At 32.8% G+C, this 25,291-nt stretch overlaps 1 protein-coding gene across 2 annotated transcripts in view; it reads right to left on the bottom strand.

Annotated features, from left to right (window-relative positions):
- Nucleotides 1-1,474: 1,474 nt before the first annotated feature.
- Nucleotides 1,475-25,291, bottom strand: part of LOC140432859 (T-box transcription factor TBX20-like) — a 194,726-nt gene continuing 170,909 nt past the window's right edge. Inside the window, exons 5-6 of one of the 2 annotated variants that reach the window (XM_072521000.1) lie at nt 21,480-21,556; nt 1,475-10,790 (exon numbers count right to left, since the gene is read on the bottom strand). In XM_072521000.1, the coding sequence (XP_072377101.1) occupies nt 10,343-10,790; nt 21,480-21,556 (525 nt within the window). In that variant the 3' untranslated portion in view covers nt 1,475-10,342. Of the gene's footprint in view, nt 10,806-21,479; nt 21,557-25,291 lie in introns of both variants that reach the window. The other variant, XM_072520999.1, reaches the window with a different exon arrangement.

A 25,291-nucleotide genomic window follows, 5' to 3' on the forward strand; every position in this document is an offset into this window, starting at 1 on the left:
TGATGCCATTAGACTTTTTCGTATGAGGATATATGAAAAGTATTGTATACAAAACTAAACCCACTGACTTAGCTGACTTACGAAGACGAATAACGCTTGCGATTAGATCGATCACATCTGAGATGTAGAGTAACGTTAGGAGAAATTTCTATTCACCGTTATTGTATTGCGCAGAAGTTCGCGGTTTTGAACATCTCCTGCAATGACATTGTTGTTTAGATTTGTATTATTTAGAAGTTTTTGAAAATATTTTAGTGACTTTCGGCAAATAGATAATTTTCTTTTCCAAAATAATTTCCGAAACAGCTCGTACAGGACATTATATTTAAAAAAGGTCTATAATGATCTGAGGAATCTAAAAATTAATTAATATACAGGGTGTTCTATTTAAAATAAGCAAGTTGGTATTGGCCACCGTTATCTGATACAACCTGTATAAAAAGTTTTTATGGAAAAAAAATGCACAACTGTAACTATTTTTTTCGAATACTCCCTCATTTATTTATTAGCTAATTTTTTCCATTTGGCTGACATACAATTTATGTGTAAACGGACAAATAATACTGTCTGTCCCAAACCCTTCTTTCAGTGCGTCACTAATTTTGACGTCATATAGGATTTTAAGAATTTCGAGAATTATTGCATGACATTTTAGTTAAATTTGACAGTTGCAGGATCGTAATCTCTCTTTTTCTAATTGAAAATAATTTATTAATTTTAATATTAGTCTTTGTTCTTTCTCGATATATCTCGGCATATTTAAAATATTTTTATGACAATAAATACAAAATTAAATTTTCACTGTAAAATGTCTGATAATACTAACCTGGAATGACAGTTATCATTTTATCAGTTGACATTGTGAAAGTACTGTCACGATCGAGACAATCTGCGTCAAATTATATTTATGCGCATCATTGATTGGATATTTATTTAGCGTATTCTAAACTCCAACCAATTATACATCCGTAAGTAGAATGAGCTTTACGATAAATAATTTTCTGAGTTCTATGTATAATAATCACAGACTCACGTTTTTTTCTGTCACTTCTAGCTTAATGTGTTAATTCGAAGAATTCGATCAACTATGACGCACTGAAAGAAGGGTTTGGGATGAACTATATATTTGAAACATTAATGTAATAGCTATTATTAGATTACTCGACAAATTAACGTAGTGACACCTCTTTAGTTGATGTTAAGTTTATCACTTCAAATCTTCTTCTGCGATAAGCACTACTGGTAAAAAACTGCCAACAAGCGTATTAAGTATCGTTTTTATTTACAATATACAAGTCTTGCGTGAATAAAATCCTATCAGTAGTACTTTTGACATCTTGAATGCTGAAAATAAGATTCCAGATCATGTTCTAAAGATGGCTCCAACGTTAAAATCGAAAGCTCGACAAAAAGTCATAGGATAAACACAGGATAATTTTATAAATAAAAAACTTTCATTTAATTAAAAATTACCTTTAATCTTGTTCATAGGTTTACAGTTTTACAATTTTGTACACAAAGACTAAAAAATAAAGAGGTGAACTATTTATTGCGCAAATTATTGAGAAGAGTGTGTGGTGAAAATAATTATTATGACCGTTTATTTGTTTTTTTTTTATTAACAGCAGATCTTCAGGATGAATTACTACTACAATTAGTAAATTTATTTTAAAACGCAAAGTAGTAGTGAGAATTTTAAAAAAGAATGTCACCGGGGTGAGGAAGTATATTCTCTCGCCAGCTCAGCCTCATCATATCTTTCAACGGTTCTTGTGAGTCCCTTTCTGTGGAAGGAAGTTCGTCAAACAAGATAAAATAATAAATGATCGTTTTCAAGCTTAATGTGCGGGACGATGAAATACATGATGAAGCTTATGAATTACATTAATCTAAAATAAATAGTTATATTTATTTACAGAATTATAGACATATTGTACATTTCCTTTTTTCATTTCTATTTTCGGTTGTTTTACAGCACGCTTAAATTAATCTCGTAAATAAAACACTGGAAACTACAGTTTTCAATTTCTATAAAATATAAATCAACTCATGACAATAATTTTAGTTTCGATATGTGTTTTCAAGTGAAATATTTTTTTTAATGGATACCTTAGTGGAGAACAAAACTTTAATTGAGTTTGCTTAACGTTGAGACAAGAAACTTAGACATTTACTGGAAAAACTAAAAAAACTGTGATATAAGAACATAAGGAGACAAAAAACAGAATGTACTATAATAACAGTTTTGTATCTTCTTCTTCTTCTTGCTCTTTATAAGCAATTCTGCTTGTTCATTGGCGGATTAATACCTCTATTGGTTGACACTCCATCTTTTGCGCGGCCGTCCGATACTTCTTCTGCCAATTGGTGACTTATCTCTTGCTAGAGATTATTTAAGAGATATTACTCCTGCTGATTACCACAACGTGTGATGAATATGGCCTTAAGATAAACACCGCAAAGACAAAGGTGATGGTCATCAGTTAAACGCCAACACAACCGGAAGTGGTAACAGCTTATGGTGAACACTGGAGAGTACTAATAATATCACTTACCTTGGTTGTAATCTAATTGAGAACTGGGACATGAGCAAAGAAATTAGAATACGGATAGAGAAGGCCAGAGCTGCATTCTTTAAGATGAAGAAACTGTTATGTGGAAACAATATTACTTTAAGTCTGAAAATATTCTCTACTTTTTTCTATGGTGTCGAAGGTTGAACTTTGACGGATACACTTCTCAAGAAACTGGAAGCCTTTAAAATCTGGATGTATCGGAGAATTCTACGAATAAGTTAGGTGGATAGAGTGCGTAACGAAGTTGGTTTGCATCGGATGGGAAAAGTTACGGAAGTTGTCAAAACAGTTAAAAATCGCAAACTTGAATATTTTGGCCATGTTTTGCGCCACCCAGAGAGATATAATATACTCCATTTAATAATACAAGGCAAGGTAGACGGAAGAAGCGGGCCAGGTCGAAGAAGAACGTCATGGCTTAGAAACCTGAGAGATTGGTTTAACAGATCCTCTGCATCTCTTTTCCGAGCTGCCGTCAACAAAATTACTATAGCCAATTTGATAGCCAACGCTCGATAATCGAGCTCAGCACATAAAGAAGAAGATTTCTTGCTATTTTGACGACACTGTATACTCTACCTTACATTTTCTTCTAATGTCTTTACTTTTCTTTCGATCTCTCAGCGTATTTTTGCAATTCTTCCCGGTACTCTCATCTCTGCTGTTTCCAGTAGCCTTTGCGTTGTGGCTGTGTAGGGTCTTGTTTCTGAGGCATATGTTATTATTGGTTTTACACTGGCTTTATAAATTCTTGACTTCATCTCAGTGTTAATATGTCTGTCTCGCCATACAGTGCGATTAAGGCATTCTGCCAGTCTATTTGCTTTTTGTACTTGATCTCTCACTTCTTTGACCAGCTCTTCATAGCTAGACAGTAATTTCATTTCAATTACTTATTTAATATGGATGCCATCAATTTCTATTTTACATCTGATTGGTTCTTTGCTGCCTACTATTATTTTAGTTTTCTGAGATGAGATTGTCATAAATAATAAAGGTAATATGAATGTAAGAATAAAAATTGGGGGGGGGGGGGGGTTTATCCCCACAATACGAAAGCATAGTCCACATAACGATAGTAGCGATAATGGATTAAATCTAAGAAACTTCGCCAAATATGACACTTCTTTTGAATATAATAACATAGACAAGATAGTCTGGGCACAACAAGCCAGATTGGTCCACTCTCAATAGATTTCAAAACAATACTAACTTTAAAAAATTTAAAATAACGACGAACTAACGCAGAATCCTGAATGGATGGCTATTACCAACGAGAAAAGATGTGAAACAACAAACGCGTGCCAAGAAGACCGTCTCTCTTCTTTATATTGTTCAGTTTAAGGATGAAGAGAGTAACACATAACAGGAACGAAGCGGTTTAATATTATAAAAAAAAATCAGAGCACATCATATACTGATGATATCGTGAATGTATTGAGACCTAAAAATGGTGTACGAAAGGTGTGTTCAGCATTAAAGTAAATAAATACGTTGTTTTTCTCTTTCTTTCCTCCAAACCAGATACTAAGATTATACTATAGGTTCACAGTGTATTACACTACATGAAGATTTTGCAATTTGTTAAACATTACCATGATGATGCTACATCTTCTCGATACTGCTGTACGGAGGAGAGACTTGGACTTTAAACAAGAGCAATACCGATAAACTAGTGGCCTTCGAAATGTGGATATACAAAAGAATTTTGAAAATACCTTGGAGAGACAAAATAACAAATAGTGTAGTTCTTTGAAGAATGAACAAAGAACGGGAGCTGTTGATCACCATCAAGAAAAGAAAGTTGGAATATCTTGCTCATGTGATAAGAGGGAAAAGTATCGATTGCTCCAGTTAATTATCCAAGGAAAGATTCAGGGCAAACGAAGCGTGGGGAGACGACGTATATCTTAGCTGCGCAATTTAAGAGACTGGTTCCAGTGCACATCTAACCAATTATTTAGAGCAACAGCTTCAAAGATACGAATAGCAATGATAATTGCCAAACTCCGTAGCGGAGAGCACTTGAAGAAGAAGAAGAAGACATTAAAATTTCTCTGAGAATAGTAGAAACAAGTAAAACACAGTAAATCAACAGAACAAAATCAACCGAAGACGTAATCAACAAAAGAAAAATCTGTTCTCATCTACTATTAAAAAATCGTACACTTTTTAAAAAATATTCCACTGAAAGAAAGGTATATCAACGCCGAAATAAAAAAAAAATTATATTTTAGGAAATTAGGAAATCGTAGTTTAGAATATTTTAATACAAATATTTTTTTTTTCCAACTACCAGGTGAAGCATTTCCCTATATATCACACATTTTATCCAATTTAATTAATTTTAAACGAAAGTTATTTTAATATTTAAGTTAAATTCAAAGTGCATAAAAATATGTGTAGATAAATATGCATATCATGTGCCATATATATGTTCGTTGTAAAAACATAGAACTATTATCTCAAGCGAGCAAAGGAAAAATAGTTGAGTGGTTTTTGTTAAGGTATAAATAATTATTTATTATATGAAATTTGCTAAGAAAAAACAGTGTATTTTGGGACATTAGTTTTGCTACTGAAGTCAGCTTGGTAGAAAAAATATTGAACATTATTGGTGCAAGTATACTCCCTTGGGGCAAGCCGCTTTTGTTTGGTTTCTTCACTTGACCTTCCTATCATTTAAGACGAATATCCACCTGCGCTGTACATATGCTATTATTTTGTTAAACTGGTATCTAACAAAGTTAGAATATTATCTAACTCCATAAAAAGAATTATTACAGAAACAGGAGAAAACTGTATTGAAAGAAGGATGAAAACACAAAGAAAAAATTATTTTATCAACCTGTCTAACACGCCATATGAAAACTTTGCAATTTATAACACGAACAGAGAGGACGCTGGAAGAAAAATTATGAAAAAAAGAGATGATTAAGGCTAAAAAAAATGGATGTAGTCAGGATCTGGAGAAAGTAGAGGTGATACAGCGGAATATAGAGATAAACCGATATAGGATGGACAAAAGTAGAAGACAATAATAAATGTGGCAAGGAGTCACAATAAGTAACATCAAGATGATGATGATGATGATGATGATGATGATGATGATGATGATGATAATGATAGAAAAATATAGGAAAAAAGAAACCTTTGAAGTGCTTTGAGGTGCCTCGAGAAGTTGTTTGGTGTGCAAAAATTTTCTTATTTTGCTGTAATTTGTTTATATATTACCATGATTGTAAAAGGATCCGGGGTCAAACTAGTTGACTCCGGAACCTAATCTATTTATCGAATTTTATTTAACAATTTTTTTATAACAACTTACCTTTATTACAAGGATTTTCGGATAATATCAGCTGATTTACCAGATAGCTTTGTTTGAGCGATAAAATATGTGTAATATGGTCAAGGACACCTGGAAACACTATTTGTGATTTGTGTATTGAGGTTATATTTTTTCATTGATTTTTTTAAAATCAATTTATTGGTAATAAATAATTAATAAAGATTTTTTTGATCCAAAAAACGAATTAAAATTTAACAATTACATTTGAAAACAAAGATGTAAAACATAACAAGTTTTTTTTATACAAAAATAAACATAAATGTCGCTAACGATATATGTTATATATTTTTTAGCAATATAATAATATTTTGGAGAATTTTTAAAAGTATCTCATGGTTTTTAAACCATGATTTAGACTTTAAAATAGTACAAAAATTAAATTCTTAATTACCGTATTTTCCAGTTTTATTTCTTCATCGAAAATATTTTACTTCAATCTGCTTTTCTATTATTGAAAGCTCTTTTATGTTCTGCTATATATTTTTTAAGATTCTACCATTCTATATTGAATACACCACTGTGTAAGTGCTTTTTTTGGCTCTTGTTGTCTTTAATATAGTGGCCTAAGTACTGAAAGCTGGTGTTATTCCTGTCTATTTCATAATTTTTGTAAACAATAAAGATAGAATACAGGACAAGGGAAAAACCTACGAACAGAAATACCGGACAGAAATTGTCCCACAACTAAAAAAGTGTTAGAAAAACATTAAAATAGAAAAAAAACATTGTATAAAACGGAATACTAACTAGTTCAATATACTAAGATCAAAGGCAGAGTAATGATGTAGTAATGATGAGAAAAGATTAACAAGATAACAGAGATTTTGGGCAACTAAAGAGAATATTATTTACTCTTATGGTAACGGAGGTGTTGCATGGGATTAAAAAATCTTTGATGGAAAAGATACAGAAATCAGTAATTCTGCCTGAGGAATGGAACTAAGGTATAATTATTCCCATTCATAAAACTTGGATTCAAGAATTACAGTGGTATACTTTGGCTAAAGATAATTTAGAAGATGTATTTTTCTTTCTTTTTTTTTATTTTTACGTATATATGACTTGTATGTACTCAATAATAAATGACAACAACAACATCAGTCAACAAATACAAGCACGGATTCTTAGCGGTAATAAGTGCTTTTATGCATCCAAAGACTTAATGAAAAGTAAGTTACTGAATCGTGAGTCTAAGCTGAGAATCTACAAAACAGTAATTAGACCAGTGGTCACATATGGATGTGAAACGTGGACCTTCTCAACCACTGATGAAATCAACATGAATATTTGAGCGCAAAATACTAAGGAAGATATTTGGACCAACCCAATGCACCGATGGTTCGTGGAGAATTAAAATGAACCACGAGCTGGATGAACTAATGCAGAGCGCACATATTGTCAGATTTGTAAAGTCACAAAGACTAAACTGGCTTGGTCACCTAGAAAGAATGCCAGATAATCGAGCTGTAAAAGTAGTCCAGAGATGGAAGCCCCCAGGAAACAGAACAAGAGGAAGGCCCCGTAAAAGATAGATAGACGACGTAGAGAGTGATCTTAAAACCATGAACATCGGGCAGTGGCGAAGGAAAGTATTCGACAGGGCAGAATGGAAGAACATTGATAAGCAGGCCAAGAGTCACAATGCGTTATAGCGCCATTAGAAGAAGAAGAGGATATGACTTTTTAAGTTTTTCAATGACCTCAACATTTATTTGTCTCCCAAAAAAGAAAATAAGCTAAAAAATGCACCGACCACTGCACCATAAGTCTGATGTCTCAAACACTTACAATGTTTTTAAATACGTTTTTAAATCACACAAAGGACTACGCTAAAGAAATCAAAGTTCGAATAGAGAAAGCACGAACAAACTTCAAAAAAATGAGAAAGGTACTTTGTGCAAGAGAACTGAAATTAGACTTGAGAGCTAGGCTGGCAAAGTGTTATATTTTCTCGACTCTACTTTACGGGATAGAATCATGGACACGTAACGCGTCGACAATTAAAAAGTTGGAAGCATTTGAACTGTGGGTGTATAGAAGAATCTTGAAGATGTCATGGACAGAGCATGTAACAAACAACGAAGTCATGATAAGAGTCAACAAAAGAATAGAAATATTGGAAACCATGAAAGCACGAAAGTTTCAATACCTGGGGCATGTTATGTGTAATGAAATATACAATATACTTCAATTAATTATACAAAGGAAAACCCAGGGCAAGAGAAGTGTAGGAAGGAGAAGAGTGTCATAATTGCGTAACTTATTGGAATGGTACGGATGCACATTAATCTAACTATTCAGAGAGGCAGCATCTAAGATCAAATAGCCATGATGATTGCCAACCTTCGTCGCCGAGAGGACACGCAAAGAAAAAGAAGTTTTTCAATGTGCCTTCAGTAAAAAGTTGTCATTCATTCGTTTTCGTGGTCTTCCTACTGATCGTATTTTTATTGGGGAACCATCTCACGCCATCTATACTTCTCATGAATGATCATACTCCATTTTTTTCTTCTATTTCTTAATCAGCCCTTGATGTTCTCCATCTTGAATCTAAGCCCTATACTGTACTTCTACTTCTCTCCCATAGTGTCTTACCATCAATTTTTCTAAGATTTTTCATCTCTTCTGTTTTTAACATTCTTTTTGTCCTCCCATGTCAGGTCAACTCCTGCCTGTATATCATTATAGGTCTTATGACTTGTCTTGCAAATTCTGCCTTTCATTTAATGTCCGATATTTTTATTACTCCATATTGTTCCATTCAGGCAACCTGTGGCTCTGTTTGCTCTATTCACTTGATCTTCTACTTCTGTTTCGAGCTTTCCGTAGCTAGATAATGTGATGCCTAGATATTTAAACTCCTTGTTCTATTATCTGACGTTCCAACTCCAATTTACATCTTAGTAAATTTGCTGTTGTAACCATGCATTTTGTCTTTTTTGGGGAAATTAACATGTTAAATTTTAACATCTTCACTTTGAGAGAGTAGTATGGCATCATCTGCATAGCATATTATTTTAAGTTGAGTTTCTTTCCCTTTTTAGTTCTTACTTTTTTATTATTTCATACATGATCAGGTTGAACAATAGAGGACTCAAGGAATTTTAAAGTATATGAGAATTTTACTATCAAATCATTGTTGGAAAAGAGTTAGGAATTCAAAAAAGGTAAAGACCAGTTGTTTATAGATTTACAACAAACATATAATAGTATTTTAAATGATAGAATGTGGATGACCATGGAAAATATAGAGGTACCAAGTAAGATTATTAGTTTAACCGAAACATATATAGAGAATTTAATGACCAGACAAGGAAAATATATCTCGAAAACATTTTCCAAATATTCTTCAATGTAGTGTTAGATATGCTTATGAGAAAAAACTTACATAAACCTGAAAGTGTTGTCAAACTAGGAAACATGATTGATTTTAACGTTTGCAGATGACACAGACTCTGTAGTAAGTTTTATTACAAAAGAAATAAAAAAAGATAAAACCTCAGAAGCTAAGGTAAGCAGGTTATGTGCTGACAACAACTTATGACGAAAAACAGTCAAACAAATGTTAGAATAGGGTTCTATTTGTAAAAAACACGCTGGGGGGATATTGCCGTAAAGGACATAAATATCATGAGAACACAAAATTGGAGAAAAGATATGATAAAAGGAATATTGTAACATAGATACTTGGAAATATAGAGCATTACATAATATTTATCGACGGTAAAGGATGTTTTGTCAAAATCTGAGGCAAATAAAACAATATTCCAAACAAGCCTTTGGCTCACAATGAGCTGTAAAGAGAATGAATTTAAAAAAAACTCTAATGTTTCAGAATTGCAGCTGTTGAACGTCATTGCGATAAATTGTATAATTTAACTTATTATAATCGCTACATTCATAATTAAAAAAAAAACAGTTTTCTATGCGAATCCACTAAGCACCGAAGCTTTTAATTACTTTTTATCGATTTCTAATTAATAAAACATATTTATACCGAAAACTTCACTGAATAAAATTTAAATATTTATAAATTTTACTAATTGTTCCATTATTATTCATCACTTTTATTTGCCAATAATTTTTATATCGTTAACGAAATTTATTATTATTGTATCTAGTACGTAATGTATTGGTTTTGAAATAATTATAACAATATTGTACATCGGTAGGGACACAGAATAATTTTTGATAAGTTTAAAAAAAGTTTATTTTAATTTACTCAGCATCACACAACTTCTATGAGTGCTGAAACTTAATTAAAGAAAATTTAGGAACTTTTGTAATACTTGGTAAAGATTTAGACATGTTACCTTCAAAAATAAATTGCTTTTTAACTACAGTCCATCACATCTGCCAACCAATAACTAGTACATTTACCATAAATAATTTAAAAAAGTTGATATCACAAATATCTTTATAACGGGCTACTGGGAGAGTCCCTATCGTCCCGTAGACTAGTATCGGGAGATGACCTTTGCGGGGGAGTGTAAGGGGAGAATCTATGTTGTGCTAGTGGTCTTGCCAACGGAGACTGCAGCTGTGAACTACCAGCAGCAGCTACTGCGAGTTGGTGCTGATGCTGAGCTGCTAGTAGTGAAGGGCCCAAGCAAGCCCACTGGTTCCACAGAATTCCTGGAGGTACAGGATTACTTTGAGATCCTCCAGCACCCGAGTATAATCCTCCCATCAGTGGACCGTAAGGGCCTGCAGCCGCAGCTGCTCTTAGAAAGAGCTGAGACCGAGCAGCAAGGATAGCTTTTTCTTCTAAGGATAGATTGTTGTTATGGGTGTCCATGTCTGCAAAGGGACGAAGAGGTGAGCGGAAATAATGCTGCTCCGCTAGCATAGACTCCATTGTTTCCCTGTAATCACAAAAACTGGTAACGGTTATTATAAATTTAACAATAAAAACAATAAAACGATTAATAAATATTATTTACAAAGATATTTAAAGATTTAAATTCGTTTTATTTATACAATACATTATAGTTATTATTTCACAAGTATCTCGAACAAAGTATGTGCCTCTTAGTGGCAGCAATACATAGGCTTATAGGTAGTTCTTTCAGTAGTGATCCTGGCTTATCCAGAAAAATACAAGCAGTGTGGAGTATTACTGAACTTTGGTTGTGTTTGCTAAATTGTGCAGGATATGATGTTGAAATTAGATGCTGAGGTAAAATGTTCCGGAAGCAAACTGGGCCTCCGTTTGATTTTCTGGATGAGGACTATTTCAAGGAGAACACCACTACAGGTAAGAAAAATTAGTACATAGTCTTGGAATCTTGGAAGTCTTACAGGTAAAAGTATTGAGTTTGGTAGATGTGTTTAAAAGAAGGTTAGAGCAAACTTTTTTGCATTTAAGATACTAGGTGGAAAGGCCAAGGGGCAAAAGAACTAGGTGAACGGTAGAAATTGTAATATGTAGAGAATGGAGTTGGTATGCTGTCTGATAGTGAAATGAACTGTAACGTAGTTAAAGATGTAAAAACCAGAAATATATTAATATCAGTGGAATTTGTACTCAAAGAGCATACTTCTAAATCACATTTTGTCCATATTTTTACATTATGACTTCGAGGTGGTGTTGGATTAGTCAAAACATCCTTTTATTAATTTACGTACTTCTACGACGTTCTAACATACCATCGTCAGACGAAAGGTAATAGAAGCAAAAGAGAAACAGAAAACAGAACAATGTCAAGAAATAGAGGAGTATCAGAGTCGATATGATAAGTTCAATGTCCATCAAAAGTTGAAGGAAATACCTAGAAAGTTCCGAAAACGCAACGGCGGAAAAATAACAGATGATGAAGGCAATCTTGCCATAATCAAAAGGACCAAAGCCACCATTGAAGAAAATTCAGGACAAATGGACAAAATAACGGAAACAAGTAGATCATATGGCCTGGATATAAACCCTAGCAAAACCAAGCTAATGATCATCAGCAAGGAAAACATAACTATAGCAAATCTGTATGTGAACCAAATGAGAAATGAACGTGTCTCACAGTACAACTACTTGAAACTACAATCAAGGAGTCGTGGGACAATACCCAAGAGATTAAATGTCGCATCGGAAAGGCAAAAAGTGCATTCTTGACTATGACCTCTGTGTTCAAGAGCCATGACCTCACCCTAAAAACAAAAATAAGGCTCCTTAAATGTTATGTGTACTCGGTGCTTCTGTACGTAAACATTGAAGGCGGAATCTCTATGAAAACTTTAGGCTTTTGAACTATGAACTATCAAGGCAGATATGAGCTACACCAATGCATTTTGCAAGGTAAAATTAAAGGAAAAAAGGCCCCAGGACAAAGGAGAAGAATATTCTGGCTTGCTAACCTCAGAGCATGTTATAGAAAGACCTTAACATAGCTATTCCCTATAGCAACTAACAAAGTCATAGCCAGAATGATCGCCAACATTCGGAACGGACTGGCACCCTAAGAAGAAGAACGACAGTCTAAGCGTAATAGTTCACGTATATATTTTTCTTCAAAAATCACCTAGACAAATAAAAGGCATTTTGTCCATTAGCGAGAGAGAAGCAAATAGCTCTATTTTGGACAAAATGTGGTTCGTTTGACTTGCAATGCTTTTGTGCCAATAATAACAGTATATGATATTATTGGTATTTAATAAGTTATTTTTGCTAAGGCAATTTAACAAATATATATAAAAAACGAGCAAAGGTGAGCATATAGTGGGTGATACAAGTAGAGGAACAAGAAAAAGGAAAATAAATACTACGCCAAAAGAACACAAGAAAAAATACAGTTCATTGCAGGTTATGTTGTGGTTTTTTAATTTAAAGCTTTATTTTAGATAAAAATAATTGTGTTCATAAATAAAAAAAAGTTAAATGGACAGAACATTTGTTGCCCGACAGAAGAATGAATTTTTACGATAATAAAAAAATAACAAAAATGCTAAAGATAACAAATTAGCACAGATGACGAATATAAACGAAATAAAAAGTCAAAGCAAGAAGAAGATTGGTAACACTCTGGCATGTGGCAGCATGTGGAGGAGATGAGAAGGCTTTAATAGATGAGTGAAAAGACAGAAAAGGATAAAATTAAGAACGACAAAGGTCGCACTACTTAATGCCAAAAAGACAGTCTAGATTATGACAAAGGTGATTGTTGATTTTAGATTTTGCTTCCAGAAAAATCGTCAACAAATATTTCTTCATGTTGCCACATTTTGTGAAGAGGTTACATCGCTTTCCGTATAATATTTTTATTTGTCGGACTTCAAATTCAAAGGTACACCTTTTGAAGAACTTTTGATCTCGGTACTTGTATGTGGAATTTCAGTGTAAATATTTTGCATAGTTTTGTTTCAAGCGTATCTAAATTAAATATGTAAATTACAAATATGTAATTTTTGTGTAAACTTGCCAATCTGAAAATTCAAATGTGTATTTTCTGGTTAGTATTGACGACGAACATTTGTCAGATTTTATCGTGTAAGTACACAAATGTCGATAAGGTTTATAACACAATAAAATAGAAGTTTTATATTATTTTATTATAACATAATAACATGTCACAAAAATTTCAAGAATATTTTTAAGCATAGTAATGTATAAACGAAACGAATTAGATACGTTAAAATTGTAAGGTAATATGTACTTAAATATCCGTTACTCTTATTAAAAATATTATTTAAAATAATAATTATATATAAAGCCAACCACAACAGAATGGAAACTTGGAATATTGTTGAAGACGAAGTGGTCATCGATTTTATATGTTTAGGTAGCACCAACAATAACAATGAGAACTGTGAACAGGAAATTCAACGACGAATATAAGAGAGAATAAAACTAGAAATAAAAGATGGTATTTTCAACAATAGGAGAAAACTAGAAAGCAAAAGAATAAAGAAAGGCTTAAACGAGTGAATGAAATCCAAAACAGATTAGAAACAGAAATCAAAAATGAAACAGAACAAATCAAGAAAGAGAGCGGGCGCAATTTACAAAAGAAGGAGAAATATATGGATAGAGAAGACAGCAGAAGAAACTGAAAGGTTAATAATAGGTAATAAGTTATTAAAAAATCTATTAAAAACTAAGATGCGAATATACCACGTAAATTGGTAGAGAGATGGGAAAGAACAACGAGAAGGATATAACAGAATATAAACCAAGACAGGTAAAAGAAATAGGAAAGATATACTTTAACATAATACTAGAAAAGATTCAAGAAAGCTGCAGACGTCAAGTGGAAGAAGAGGGAAAAGAAAAAGAAGAAATAAATTGTCCTACCAAGGAAGGCCAATAAAAATACCAGCGACAAGAAATAACAGACCTCCAAGATATGCAAAACTGAAAAATGAAGAAAAAAACTAAATAAATAAGTTTACCGTCTAACAAAATAAATACCTCAAGTTAAAAAAAAAACGAATGGTTTGACAAGGAGTGCCAAGAAGCAACACATAACAAAAATAGAGCATACTAAAAACAAATCAAGCCTGATACGCAAGAAGAACAAACTACGGACTCAAAAGAGAGACTCAAATGTACAGAAAAAGAATTCGTTTTCTTCGTTTTTTTTAGCTTATTTTCCATTATGAGTTCGAAATTTTCATTCTCCATGGCACTTTAGTCTCTCAGTCACCTTCTCTGACTCTAGTCTCTTAGTCACCTTCTCTGAGGTCTCTGTCTATCATACCATTTCCTTTGTACGTTTTCCATCTTGTAGTAGGTCTTCCTCTCCTTTTTTTCCCGGCAGTTACCAGTCCAATATTCATTTCGGCCACATCTGCTCTGGCATTCTTTGTACAAGCCCGTATCACTGTGGGGCTCTGTTTTCCAACTTTTTTGTAATTCTCTAATTCATTCTATTCCAAATTTCCCCTTCCAAAATTCTTATTCCAAAGTTCTTATTCTGGTGATTTGAAGACATCTTCTCATAAAGTTCAATTCAACTGCTCGTATTTTTTTCCTATTGATGGTGTCATTGACTATACTTCCGCTACATACAGGGTAATATTCAGCACTAGTCTCTAAAAGTTCTTTTTTTTTATTATTTTTTTTTTTGACCAGTGTTCTTCTATATCACTTCATGAAGTGTTTTTGTCGCTTGTTTTTCTCATGTTATTTTCATTTCTATATCTTTCATAAAAATACCATTTTGGATTATCATTGACCGTAAATACTTAAAAGTCTCACAAAACTGCAACTAAGAATTTTGAATAAGAAAATTAAAAAGGAAGTTAGAAAACATCTGAGACGATACAATACTATGGAAATAACTAGAGTAATAGAAGAAAACAAAAGCTTGAATGTACTCAGACAGAGCATGTCCATTGGAAGAAAAAACGTCCACAAATTAAGAAATGAACAGGGGCAAATCATTGAGGATAGAGTTCAAATTATGAACACGATAGAGAGTTTTATAGACAACTATACAAAGAACAGCAATGTAACCGGAGTGGATCATTACCAGATAAAAGATAATCAATCGGGGATCTGAAATTTTACCGGACGTAACACCCAATGAAGTTCGAAGGTCAGTGCAAGAAATGAAAAACAGTAAGTCCCCCGGAGATGATGAAATAGTGGCAGATGCCTTGAAAGTGGCTGGAAAAAGATTATGGCAGGTCCTTGCCAAACTATTCACTAGATGTTTGCAGGAAGCAATAACACCAACCCAGTGGTATAACGCAGAAATTATCATACTTTATAAAAAAGGGGATGCTACCGACCTCAGGAATTACAGGCCCATAAGTCTACTTTCACATATTTATAAACTATTTACAAAAATAATTACGAAACGACTAGAAAATAAATTGGAATTTTATCAGCTCATAGAACAGGCGGGTTTTAGAAAAGGCTATGGAACAAACGATCACCTACTGGTAATAGAAAAATGCACTGAATATAATAAACCACTAGCTTTAATATTTGTCGACTATAAAAAGGCATTCGACACCGTAAATCAACAAAAAATGTTGGAGGCCTTGAGAGAATGCCGAATTGACTATCGGTATATAAATATAATTAAACACCAAAATATACCAAAACGCAACAGCCAGTGTTAGAGTGGGTGATCGTCAAACCCAGAAATTCCCGATACAACTTGGAGTACGCCAGGGGGACACCATATCGCCGAAACTGTTCACTACGCTTTTGGAATATATATGTAAAAGGGCAAAACTGACCGACCAGGGCATAAACATAAACGGAGAAAACCTTAGCCATCTAAGGTTTGCAGATGATATTGTACTAATAGCTGATAGGATAGATGAGACCAAAGAACTTTTAAATCAGCTCTACCTTTCCTCGCTAAAAGGGGGATTGAAAATGAATATATCTAAAACCCAGATGATGACAAATCTTGTAGTCAGCGAAGATATATGCGTAGGAACAAGATCCATAGACCACGTAATGGCCTATAACTGCCTAGGTCATGAGATTCGCATAGGAAAAGATAACCAATCTGTTGAGCTTCTCCGTCGTATAAGACTGACTTGGGCAGCCTTCGGCAAGCTAAACCATATTTTCAAATCGTCTGATATACCAATATGCCTTAAAAGAAAAACGTTTATTCAGTGCGTTTTGCGAGTGTTAACTTACGGTGCGGAAACGTTGACCATGACAAGGAGAACAGTTCAAAAGATCCGTGTGTGTCAAAGGGCGGTGGAGCGTGCTATGTTGGGCGTTTCACTACGAGACAAGATCCCAAATCGCCAGCTACGACAAAGAACAGGAGTGGCTGATGCAGTAGAGAGAGTAGCAACACTGAAATGGAACTGGGCAGGTCATGTGGCTCGAATGACAGATAATAGGTGGAAAAAGCGGATACTGGAATGGAGACCAAGAGATGGTGCCTACCGAAGCAGAGGTCGTCCACCAACAGGTTGGACTGACGATCTAAAACATTGTCATAGGAATTGGATGCAAGAGGCACAAGATCGAAATAGATGGAAAATTATGAGGGAGATCTATGTCCAGCAGTGGATAAGCGAAGATTGAGTGATATAATCTGCAACCGCGGATCCAATACATTAGTGTCATACACATATTTATCTTTACTACCTACAGCTCATATTCTTTAGTTTCCTTATCATATATTTCATGTCCTCCCTGTCTTGTGCAAAAAATGACTTGGTCATCTGCGAAAAGTAGTAAATGTAGTGAAGTAGTGGAATAATGAGTGAAGTAAAAAAATAACTTTTTTACTTCAACAAAACGAAACGAAAATAAAGTAAGAATTTTTAAACCACAACGCTTTAAACAGATAGGACAAATCATTAGACGACTGACAAACGAAATAATCAAAATAGTTACTAAAAAAACTCAATGCAATGTAAGATTTGTCTGGAATATGTTTCTAAATACATCTTAAAGAATAAAAGCAAATATGTACATTGGAAAACTGCTATAAGAAATCTTGTATACTGAGTTTCATACAGATTTCTTAATATGACAATACCTTTGTCATAAGCTTAACATTCTGTTTTTTTTTGTTTATTTGCTTAAAGTTTTTATAAAACCAGTTGTAATAATTAGAGACTATTTTTAAAAGGCGTTGACAATGCCATATGGAAACTAATTTGACGGTTAACGCCAACATGTGAAAATGATTCATAAAACATTTAAAAACCAAGCATGCCAAAGCAGCTAATTAAAAAAACTACCGTCATTTACACGTCCCAACCGCAACTAACTTTTTTTAATCCGAAATCAATGCCTTTCACTCAGGATTGACTAGGGAGAACTAATCGATTCATTCAATATAAAAGCTTGTCAATAATTTAACTTTTTTGGGACATTAGCGCCCGTTTTATGTTTATGGCAGGGTTTTAAAATATAAAAACAGAAAAAGATACATGAGTAATCTTAGAATCATTTGAAGAGAAATTAAAAACGGGCCATAAAAAATTGAAAAATTCTTGATATTTTGATGAATGCATCTATGTTCAAACGACGGACCATGTGGGAGGCTGATGGTTTTCGACGACAAGGACTCTGGGCGCTGTAGTATCGACCAAAAACTTCTGTTTACATCTAGCGTTGAAAAAATCGTGGACGTAGATAGATTCCATGGGTGTCGCTGATGGTTGGCATCATTGAAGTTTCATCGACCTTTACATAGGTGATCTTTTCACATAAAAATGCGGAAAGCCATCATTCTTCGTCACTATCAATATAGGGCTGTTGTAAGATGACTTGCTATGTCGAAGGATCCCTGCCTACAGAATTTCTAGACCTACCAGAAGAGTAGCTTCTTCTTGGTCGATGAGTATCTGCACGGCTGGTTTTAATGGTATGATGCATTGGTAATTTGATCCGCATCTCATTGGTCTTAGCCATTTGTTTCCTGGGCATGTCGTCGAAACAGTTTTGGTAGTGCTGGACTATTTTTTGACTTCATAAAAACTAGGCAGTATCTGGTACTCTTGTACTTGTACTTAAGCTGCATCTCTCTGTTGCTTGGCGTCTTACTTGTAAATTGTTCTGCTTTGTTAACTGCTGATGTGCAAAAATTTTTGGTTTATGTCTATTGGGACATATTCTTGGCGCAGGAAGTCCATTCTTAGTATCACGTCGTGGTTAAAGTGTTCTATGATCTCACAGGTGATTTAATATTGGACGTATTTAATGCTTAGAGGCATTTTTATCATTTCCAGGCTTTTGATGGTTTTGTTTTTATAAGCCAGCATGACGCTTTTCGTCCCATTGGTAGTTTGTTCTATCCTAACTTATTTGAGTACAAAGTTGGCTGTTTCGCCGGTTTGTACCAATACTTGGATATTATTATGATAAAGCTCGGCTTCTACCTATGAAATTGCTCACTGCCCATGTCCAATTCGATCAAGTGGCTTATTTAGCTGTGAATTTAATGGTTTTGGATTTTCTAGTTATACCTTCTGAAGAATTCGATTTCATTACCTTTAATTCTGTAATGTCCCGCCCCTGAACTTTTCCTCGTTTATTTCTGGAGCTACTCTTTGCTTCAAGACCCATCATCTATCCATTAAACTAGATATTATTTCTCTTCTTTGCTTGGACACGAAAAGTTTACGTTCTTCTAATTCTTGGGTTATATTGTTTGTATGGCTATTTGTATCTTTTAACTCATCTAATTATCGCTTTATTCTCCCGTCTTGCCCGGTCTCCATAGAGGTAGTGATCGATGGCATTTAAAATCTTATCTTTCTGATATGATAGACATCAACACGTGTCTTTTCATTTTCTTAATTAGATACCTTAGAATAGAAATATTCGATTCTTGTTGTTGAACACCACGTCGTTTTCCGGCAGAGACTGATTCTCCAAATCAGAAAAGTCAAAAACCAAACACTGAAAACAACAAAGAAAAAATCTTAGATAAAAAGGAAGCACAAGCAGAAACACGCAGGAAAGATCGAGGATATTAAAAACTGGGTAATAAATAGAAAAAATAATTATGTGAACAAAACTTAGAAAAAAATGGTCAGAATCGCTAGATATTAATCACCAGTATCACCAACAGCATAAGTCAGAGCGTAGGACACCGTCTCGATAAGTTTTTACAGAAAGAGCAAGTATATAAAGGTAAAATAGGTAATTTGAGTAAAATTAAGTAAGAAGAAAAAAAAATGAGGAACAAAAGGAAATAAATTCAGAAGGCCGTCAAAGTAGTAATGACACCTATAAAAAGACAGGGTCTTGTAGATGACTCCAATGAATAAGTTGAAAGTTACAGTTATCAAATTCGGTACGTTTAAACTCAACTACATATATGTATTTTGTATTGGTCAAAATTAACGCAACGTTTTTTATATTATTTTCGGAATAATTTTAATAATTTTTAAGTAAATTGTAGACAAGATGACTAATTTTAACTTAAATATACATTGGTTAAATGCTTGCAGTTTAGTCATATTCTTCATGCATTTAGCGTCTCCTCTGGAAGTAGCTGATCAATATTACTCCAGTCGTCAGATACGAAAATGCCACTAAACCTCTAAAAATCATACGAACAAGCTGAATTTTGTCAAGCATATTAATTTTGGTTCCTTAAAAAAGATGCAAAAAAGTTTACCACATTTACTCACTGGCTTCCCTCTAAAATATCAATTTACCAACAATCTGTACACCAAAGAAAAAATCTAGCTGAGATAATTTTAAACAAAAATGTTTTTAAGCTTTTTTTGTTCTCTTAGAAACAATTACAGCGACCGTTGATTTTGTATGTCAGTTACACTTGCGATATCAAGGTTCAATCAAATTTATAAAACGGTTATTATTGACAGATTTCTGTACGTTTTAACTTTGCAAGATCGTCATTTAACATCAGTTTAGTCAAAAAATTAACCTCAAGAATTCCGAGGTATACATTTGAGTGTTTGGACAGTTTGCGGAAGATTTAAGGAGATTGGTTTAAAAGCTTGCAGACTAGCAAGTGGACCGAAATTGCTATTGTGTCATTGAGTAGCAAGACTGTAACTTGTCTCTGAATATATACATTGGAACTTAATGCACTAGAATAACGTGATCACATTGTTTGATGAAGAATCCAGATTCTGCTTACCTTCCCCAGATGGCCGTAAAGTAGTAAAAGGACCTCAGAAAAATTCTCAAAGTGCACGTTCAGTCCCCGTCTAAGGTATTGAGGAAGCTTAGGTATAAAGGCTAGAGGTATGGGCATTAATATACCTAGAGTACGGTACAGGTCATTGACGTCCCACCTATATATTCAGAAGATGTTAGTTGATCACATTGTACCTTTTAAATGATTTTGTTGACAATGGGTTTATTTTAATGCAGGATAATGCTCAATCACATACATCAATGATCTGTCTCACCAAGACAGTTGGTATTAACAAAATTAACTGGTCAGATGTTCTCCTGATCTTAAATCCATGAAGCATAAACAAATACGACTCAGGACACTCAGCTGCCTATATTATTTTAGGAATAATGTGAAAAGATTCTTTAAGATGATATTCATAACACTATTTACGGTATGAAGTGACCGATATAAGCAGAGAAAGGAGCTAGAGGTGGTAAAATAGGTAAATTTCTTTAAGATAGGTTAGACAAAAGTATTTTTTCTATAAAAAGAACAATGCACATAAAAAACAAAATGAAGAAAAATATTCGGTCTTAATAAAATCACCTTTTTAATTAATCCTTATGATTACTAAAATGCAAGTGTTTTACTTAAAACTGTACATCCAAGATAAAATTGTTCACTTTGTCTACAGTTTGCTCAAAAAATTATTGAAATTGGACTTAAAATAAAATAAAAAGCCCATATTTTAGTTATTAAATATAAAAATATTAAGTACATTCTACTCTGTTGTTGCATTAATTTATTCTAAATATGAATTTTAGTCACTTTTGCAAACATTTTATGCACATAAAAAATGCCAGCCTAATCAACAATATGGCGAATGTAGTTAAAAATGTATATAATCCGATATTAGAAACACTTAGTACCAAAACCGTTTGATACTTTTTTATAAAACCTATATCTCTACCTGTTTACCCTCTTATAAATCCGTTCGTGCATAATATTACTAATAAATATTAATAAGATGCATACCTTTCAAATTCGGTGAGTCTAGATGAATCCCTAAAACCTTTGGCAAATGGGTTGCTGTCAATCTTCAACTTCGTTATCTGTAATAAAATTAAAATGATAATTGCAGTGATATACAACCTGGTATCTGATTAAAGAATGTATTTATATTATATTAATAAGTACATAAATTATATAAATGAACTCATATTTTGACATATCACATATCAGTTTTATAAATAAATCAGACAATGAGAATGAATCGAATTACGTTGTACGCAGTGGTATATAGATAGAAAAATTTTTTCTTTTAAAGGGGAAGAAAACTAGAAACTCTCTTTTTTACACTTTTCACCCATAAAATTGTAATATTACATCCTTATACCTCATAAGTAGACTTCGGCAAATATGCATATTGCATATTTTGCATATTGTGCATATTTTATGCAAATATTTCATATTTTGGCATATTTGTATAAAAGTTTGCATAAAGTGCATAAAAGTTCAGATTTTTATACTGTATTTGAAAATTTTTAAACATACCAATTTATTTCAATTTTTGTATAAAATTTTGTAGTCATTTTAATCAAGAAATGATCTAAGTACGTAATCTCTACAGGTACAAAACATTTACAATTTCAAAGAAGATCAATTTAAGTAGCCCTCAACATTCTTAGAAAGTCTCGGTCACTGAGGCATTCAGTTATTGGATAATCGCTAAGGGTTCGCTCATTTGCATTTTATGATCTAATCCCCAAATCTATCTACAATTTATTGTATCTTAACAGCAGGTAAATGGCTAATAGTTTTGTTCCTAATTTAGGGATTTTCCAAAATCTCCCAGTTTATTGAATTAGGTACCTAAACATTTCTAATTTGATGCTCAGATTTGTAAATCATTTTTGTTTTGATATTCAAAGCGTAAACACTCGTTGTGCGTAACAAAAAGGAAGATTGTGATTTTATAATGCCTAAAACAACCAGTGCTTCAACTTGGATTAAACCTTATAAAGAGCTGTCTATGGATATGGGAAAAATCTACTGTTCAGTCTGTGGCAAAATTGTAAGTATCTAATATTTTCTATTAAATATCTAATATTTCATACATACAGGGTGTTTCCAAATGACACTTACAACGTTTGACTGTAGATACTTCTCGAAAAATTGAACAAAACGATATAGTTAATGAGGGGTCAAACTTATTTACTTTTCAAGATACAGGGTGTTAAAATTAAAAAAAAATAAATTCTTTTAGTTAATAACAACAATAACTTTAAAACCAATAAACGTATTTACTTGAAATTTAGTACTCATAGGTTGTTTTTAAATGAAAAATAGCTTCCTTTAGTGAGAAAAAATTGTCCATGGTACAATACAATGGTGTGTATTTAGAAAAATTTTTCACCTATACTTTTTTTTATGAAGTCAGCTATTCTAAAACACAATTTTTATTGTAATAACACAATTGTATTGTAAAACACAATTTTTATTGTAATTGAATTAACAAAAAAAAACTTTTGTTGAATTTTAAAATAAGTTATATGATGTACTAATGGTTAGTAACAAAAACTAATTTGTGGATTAATACTGCATTTAAAACACTTAGCGAGTGTTTTTTTTTCCAAACCAGTTATTTGATTAACCAAAAACACCTTGTATATTTTTATATTTTAAAGCTTGGGTTAAAATAAAGGTTTTTATTTTTATTTATAGATAGCATGTGAGAAGAAATTTCAGATAGACCAACATGTGAGAACTGCTTCACACATTGCAAAAAAAGGAAAGATAGGAGGAAAACATCAAACTTCAATGGCTAAATGTTTCCAATCTACTTCAAAAAAATTAGATGAGCAAGAAACTTTTAATGAAGACTTGTGTCGCGCATTAGTGTCTGCAAACATACCGCTTTCAAAATTAGCAAATGTAAATTTTAGTTCGTTTCTAAAAAAATATTGCAAACTTAATGTTCCAAGTGATCGGTCTCTAAGAAGAAATAATGTGAACGGGCTATACTCGTCGGTGTTAATTAATATTAAGGAAGAAATTGCAGATAATTATTTTTACATATCTGTAGACGAAACCACTGATTCCTCAGGAAAGTATATTGCTCATTTATTGATTGGTGTTCTTAAAGAAGATACCTTACCAAAATCTCATCTTATTTCATGCCAGCAACTTGAGAAAACAAATGCTTTAACAATTTCGCGTTTTATACAAGAAACATTAGCAACTTTTTTTCTTCCGACAACTATTCCTTCTAATAAATTACTGCTTATTTTATCGGATGCTGCTCCTTATATGGTGAAAGCAGGACAAAATTTAAAAATATTTTTCCCAGATTTAATACATGTTACTTGTGTAGCGCATTGATTAAACAGAGTTGCAGAGGAAATACGAAAAAAGTTTCCTCTTGTAAATACCATGATATCCAGTGTCAAAAAAGTATTTCTTAAATCTCCTATAAGAATTCAACTTTATAAAGAAATGCTACCTAACATTCCTCTTCCACCACAACCTATTTTAACGCGATGGGGAACATGGTTAGAAGCAGCTAATTTTTATGCAGATCATTTTGTTAAAATAAAGAACATAATTGATACGTTAACAGATGAAAGTTCCCAATCTCTTTTGGATTCTAAACAAACTTTTCAGAGTAACTTGCTTAAACAAGAACTTTCATTTATAAAATCAAATTTTAGTTTTGTTCAAAAAACAATTACTCAGTTAGAATCACCAAAACTGTCATTGTTCGAAAGTACAGCATTAATAAAAGAATTTGCGTCATGTTGTCGGAACGTTAGAGGTAATATTGGAAAAGATATTTTAAAAAAATTTGAAGCTACTATGGAAAAAAATAAAGGTTACCATATTCTTTCTGAAGTAGTCAGTGTTCTAGCTGGAAATATTTCGGAAACAATTAATTTAGAACCAAATGTTTTGGTTAGTTTGAAAAATGCTCCCGTTACATCAGTTGATGTTGAACGAAGTTTTTCCATATATAAATATATGTACTCAGACAGAAGCCACAAGTTTTTGTTAGAAAATTTTGAACACCACTTGGTCATTTATTGTTACCATAATTCTAAATAAGTTTATTCATACTTAAAAATGATGTAGTTACTTAAAATAAATGTAAATCTTAATGAATAGTAGGAAATATTTAGTTATGTACACTTTTTTTTTAAAATAAAATTGTTACTATTTTACGATTTTTTTATTTATTTGTATGCATATTTTGTAAAATATTTGCATATTTTCGGGTAAACACGTGCATATTTATGCGCATATTTTCTACATTTTTATTTGCATATTTGCCGAAGTCTACTCATAAGTTTTCTTGTATCCGCTTATGTTTTGACTGCACAGACAAAATAAATAAAAAGGATAGGAAGTAAACACAATATTACAACAATATTTAAAACAATCAACAGACTAAGATCTATTCTTTTCAAAACCAAAACCAAAAAACACATAAGAATGATTAAAGAATTGCATTCACCAAATACGTTGTGACTGCAACAGTTTTTATTTGGGAGAAACTTCAAGACCACTAAGTGTTAGGATGAATGAGCATGACTTATTTATTAAAACCGAGACTTATACAGGTCACAGATAGAAACAATCATGAAAGAAACGGAGAGCAAAAAAATAGTACATCGGGGGACATCTTACTTAATAAAGAACTGTGTATGAAATATAGCAATAGAATGTAGCTCTGGTTACCAATACTGAAAAAAGAAGTCAGCAATAAGAATAACGAAGTCTGTGATACGTCATCTATAAATAATTTACTACACAATCACAGAAAGATTAAAATTTTATATCAATCCGAGAGT

This window comes from Diabrotica undecimpunctata, chromosome 1 (assembly GCF_040954645.1).
Source record: "Diabrotica undecimpunctata isolate CICGRU chromosome 1, icDiaUnde3, whole genome shotgun sequence".
Classification (NCBI taxonomy): domain Eukaryota; kingdom Metazoa; phylum Arthropoda; class Insecta; order Coleoptera; family Chrysomelidae; genus Diabrotica; species Diabrotica undecimpunctata.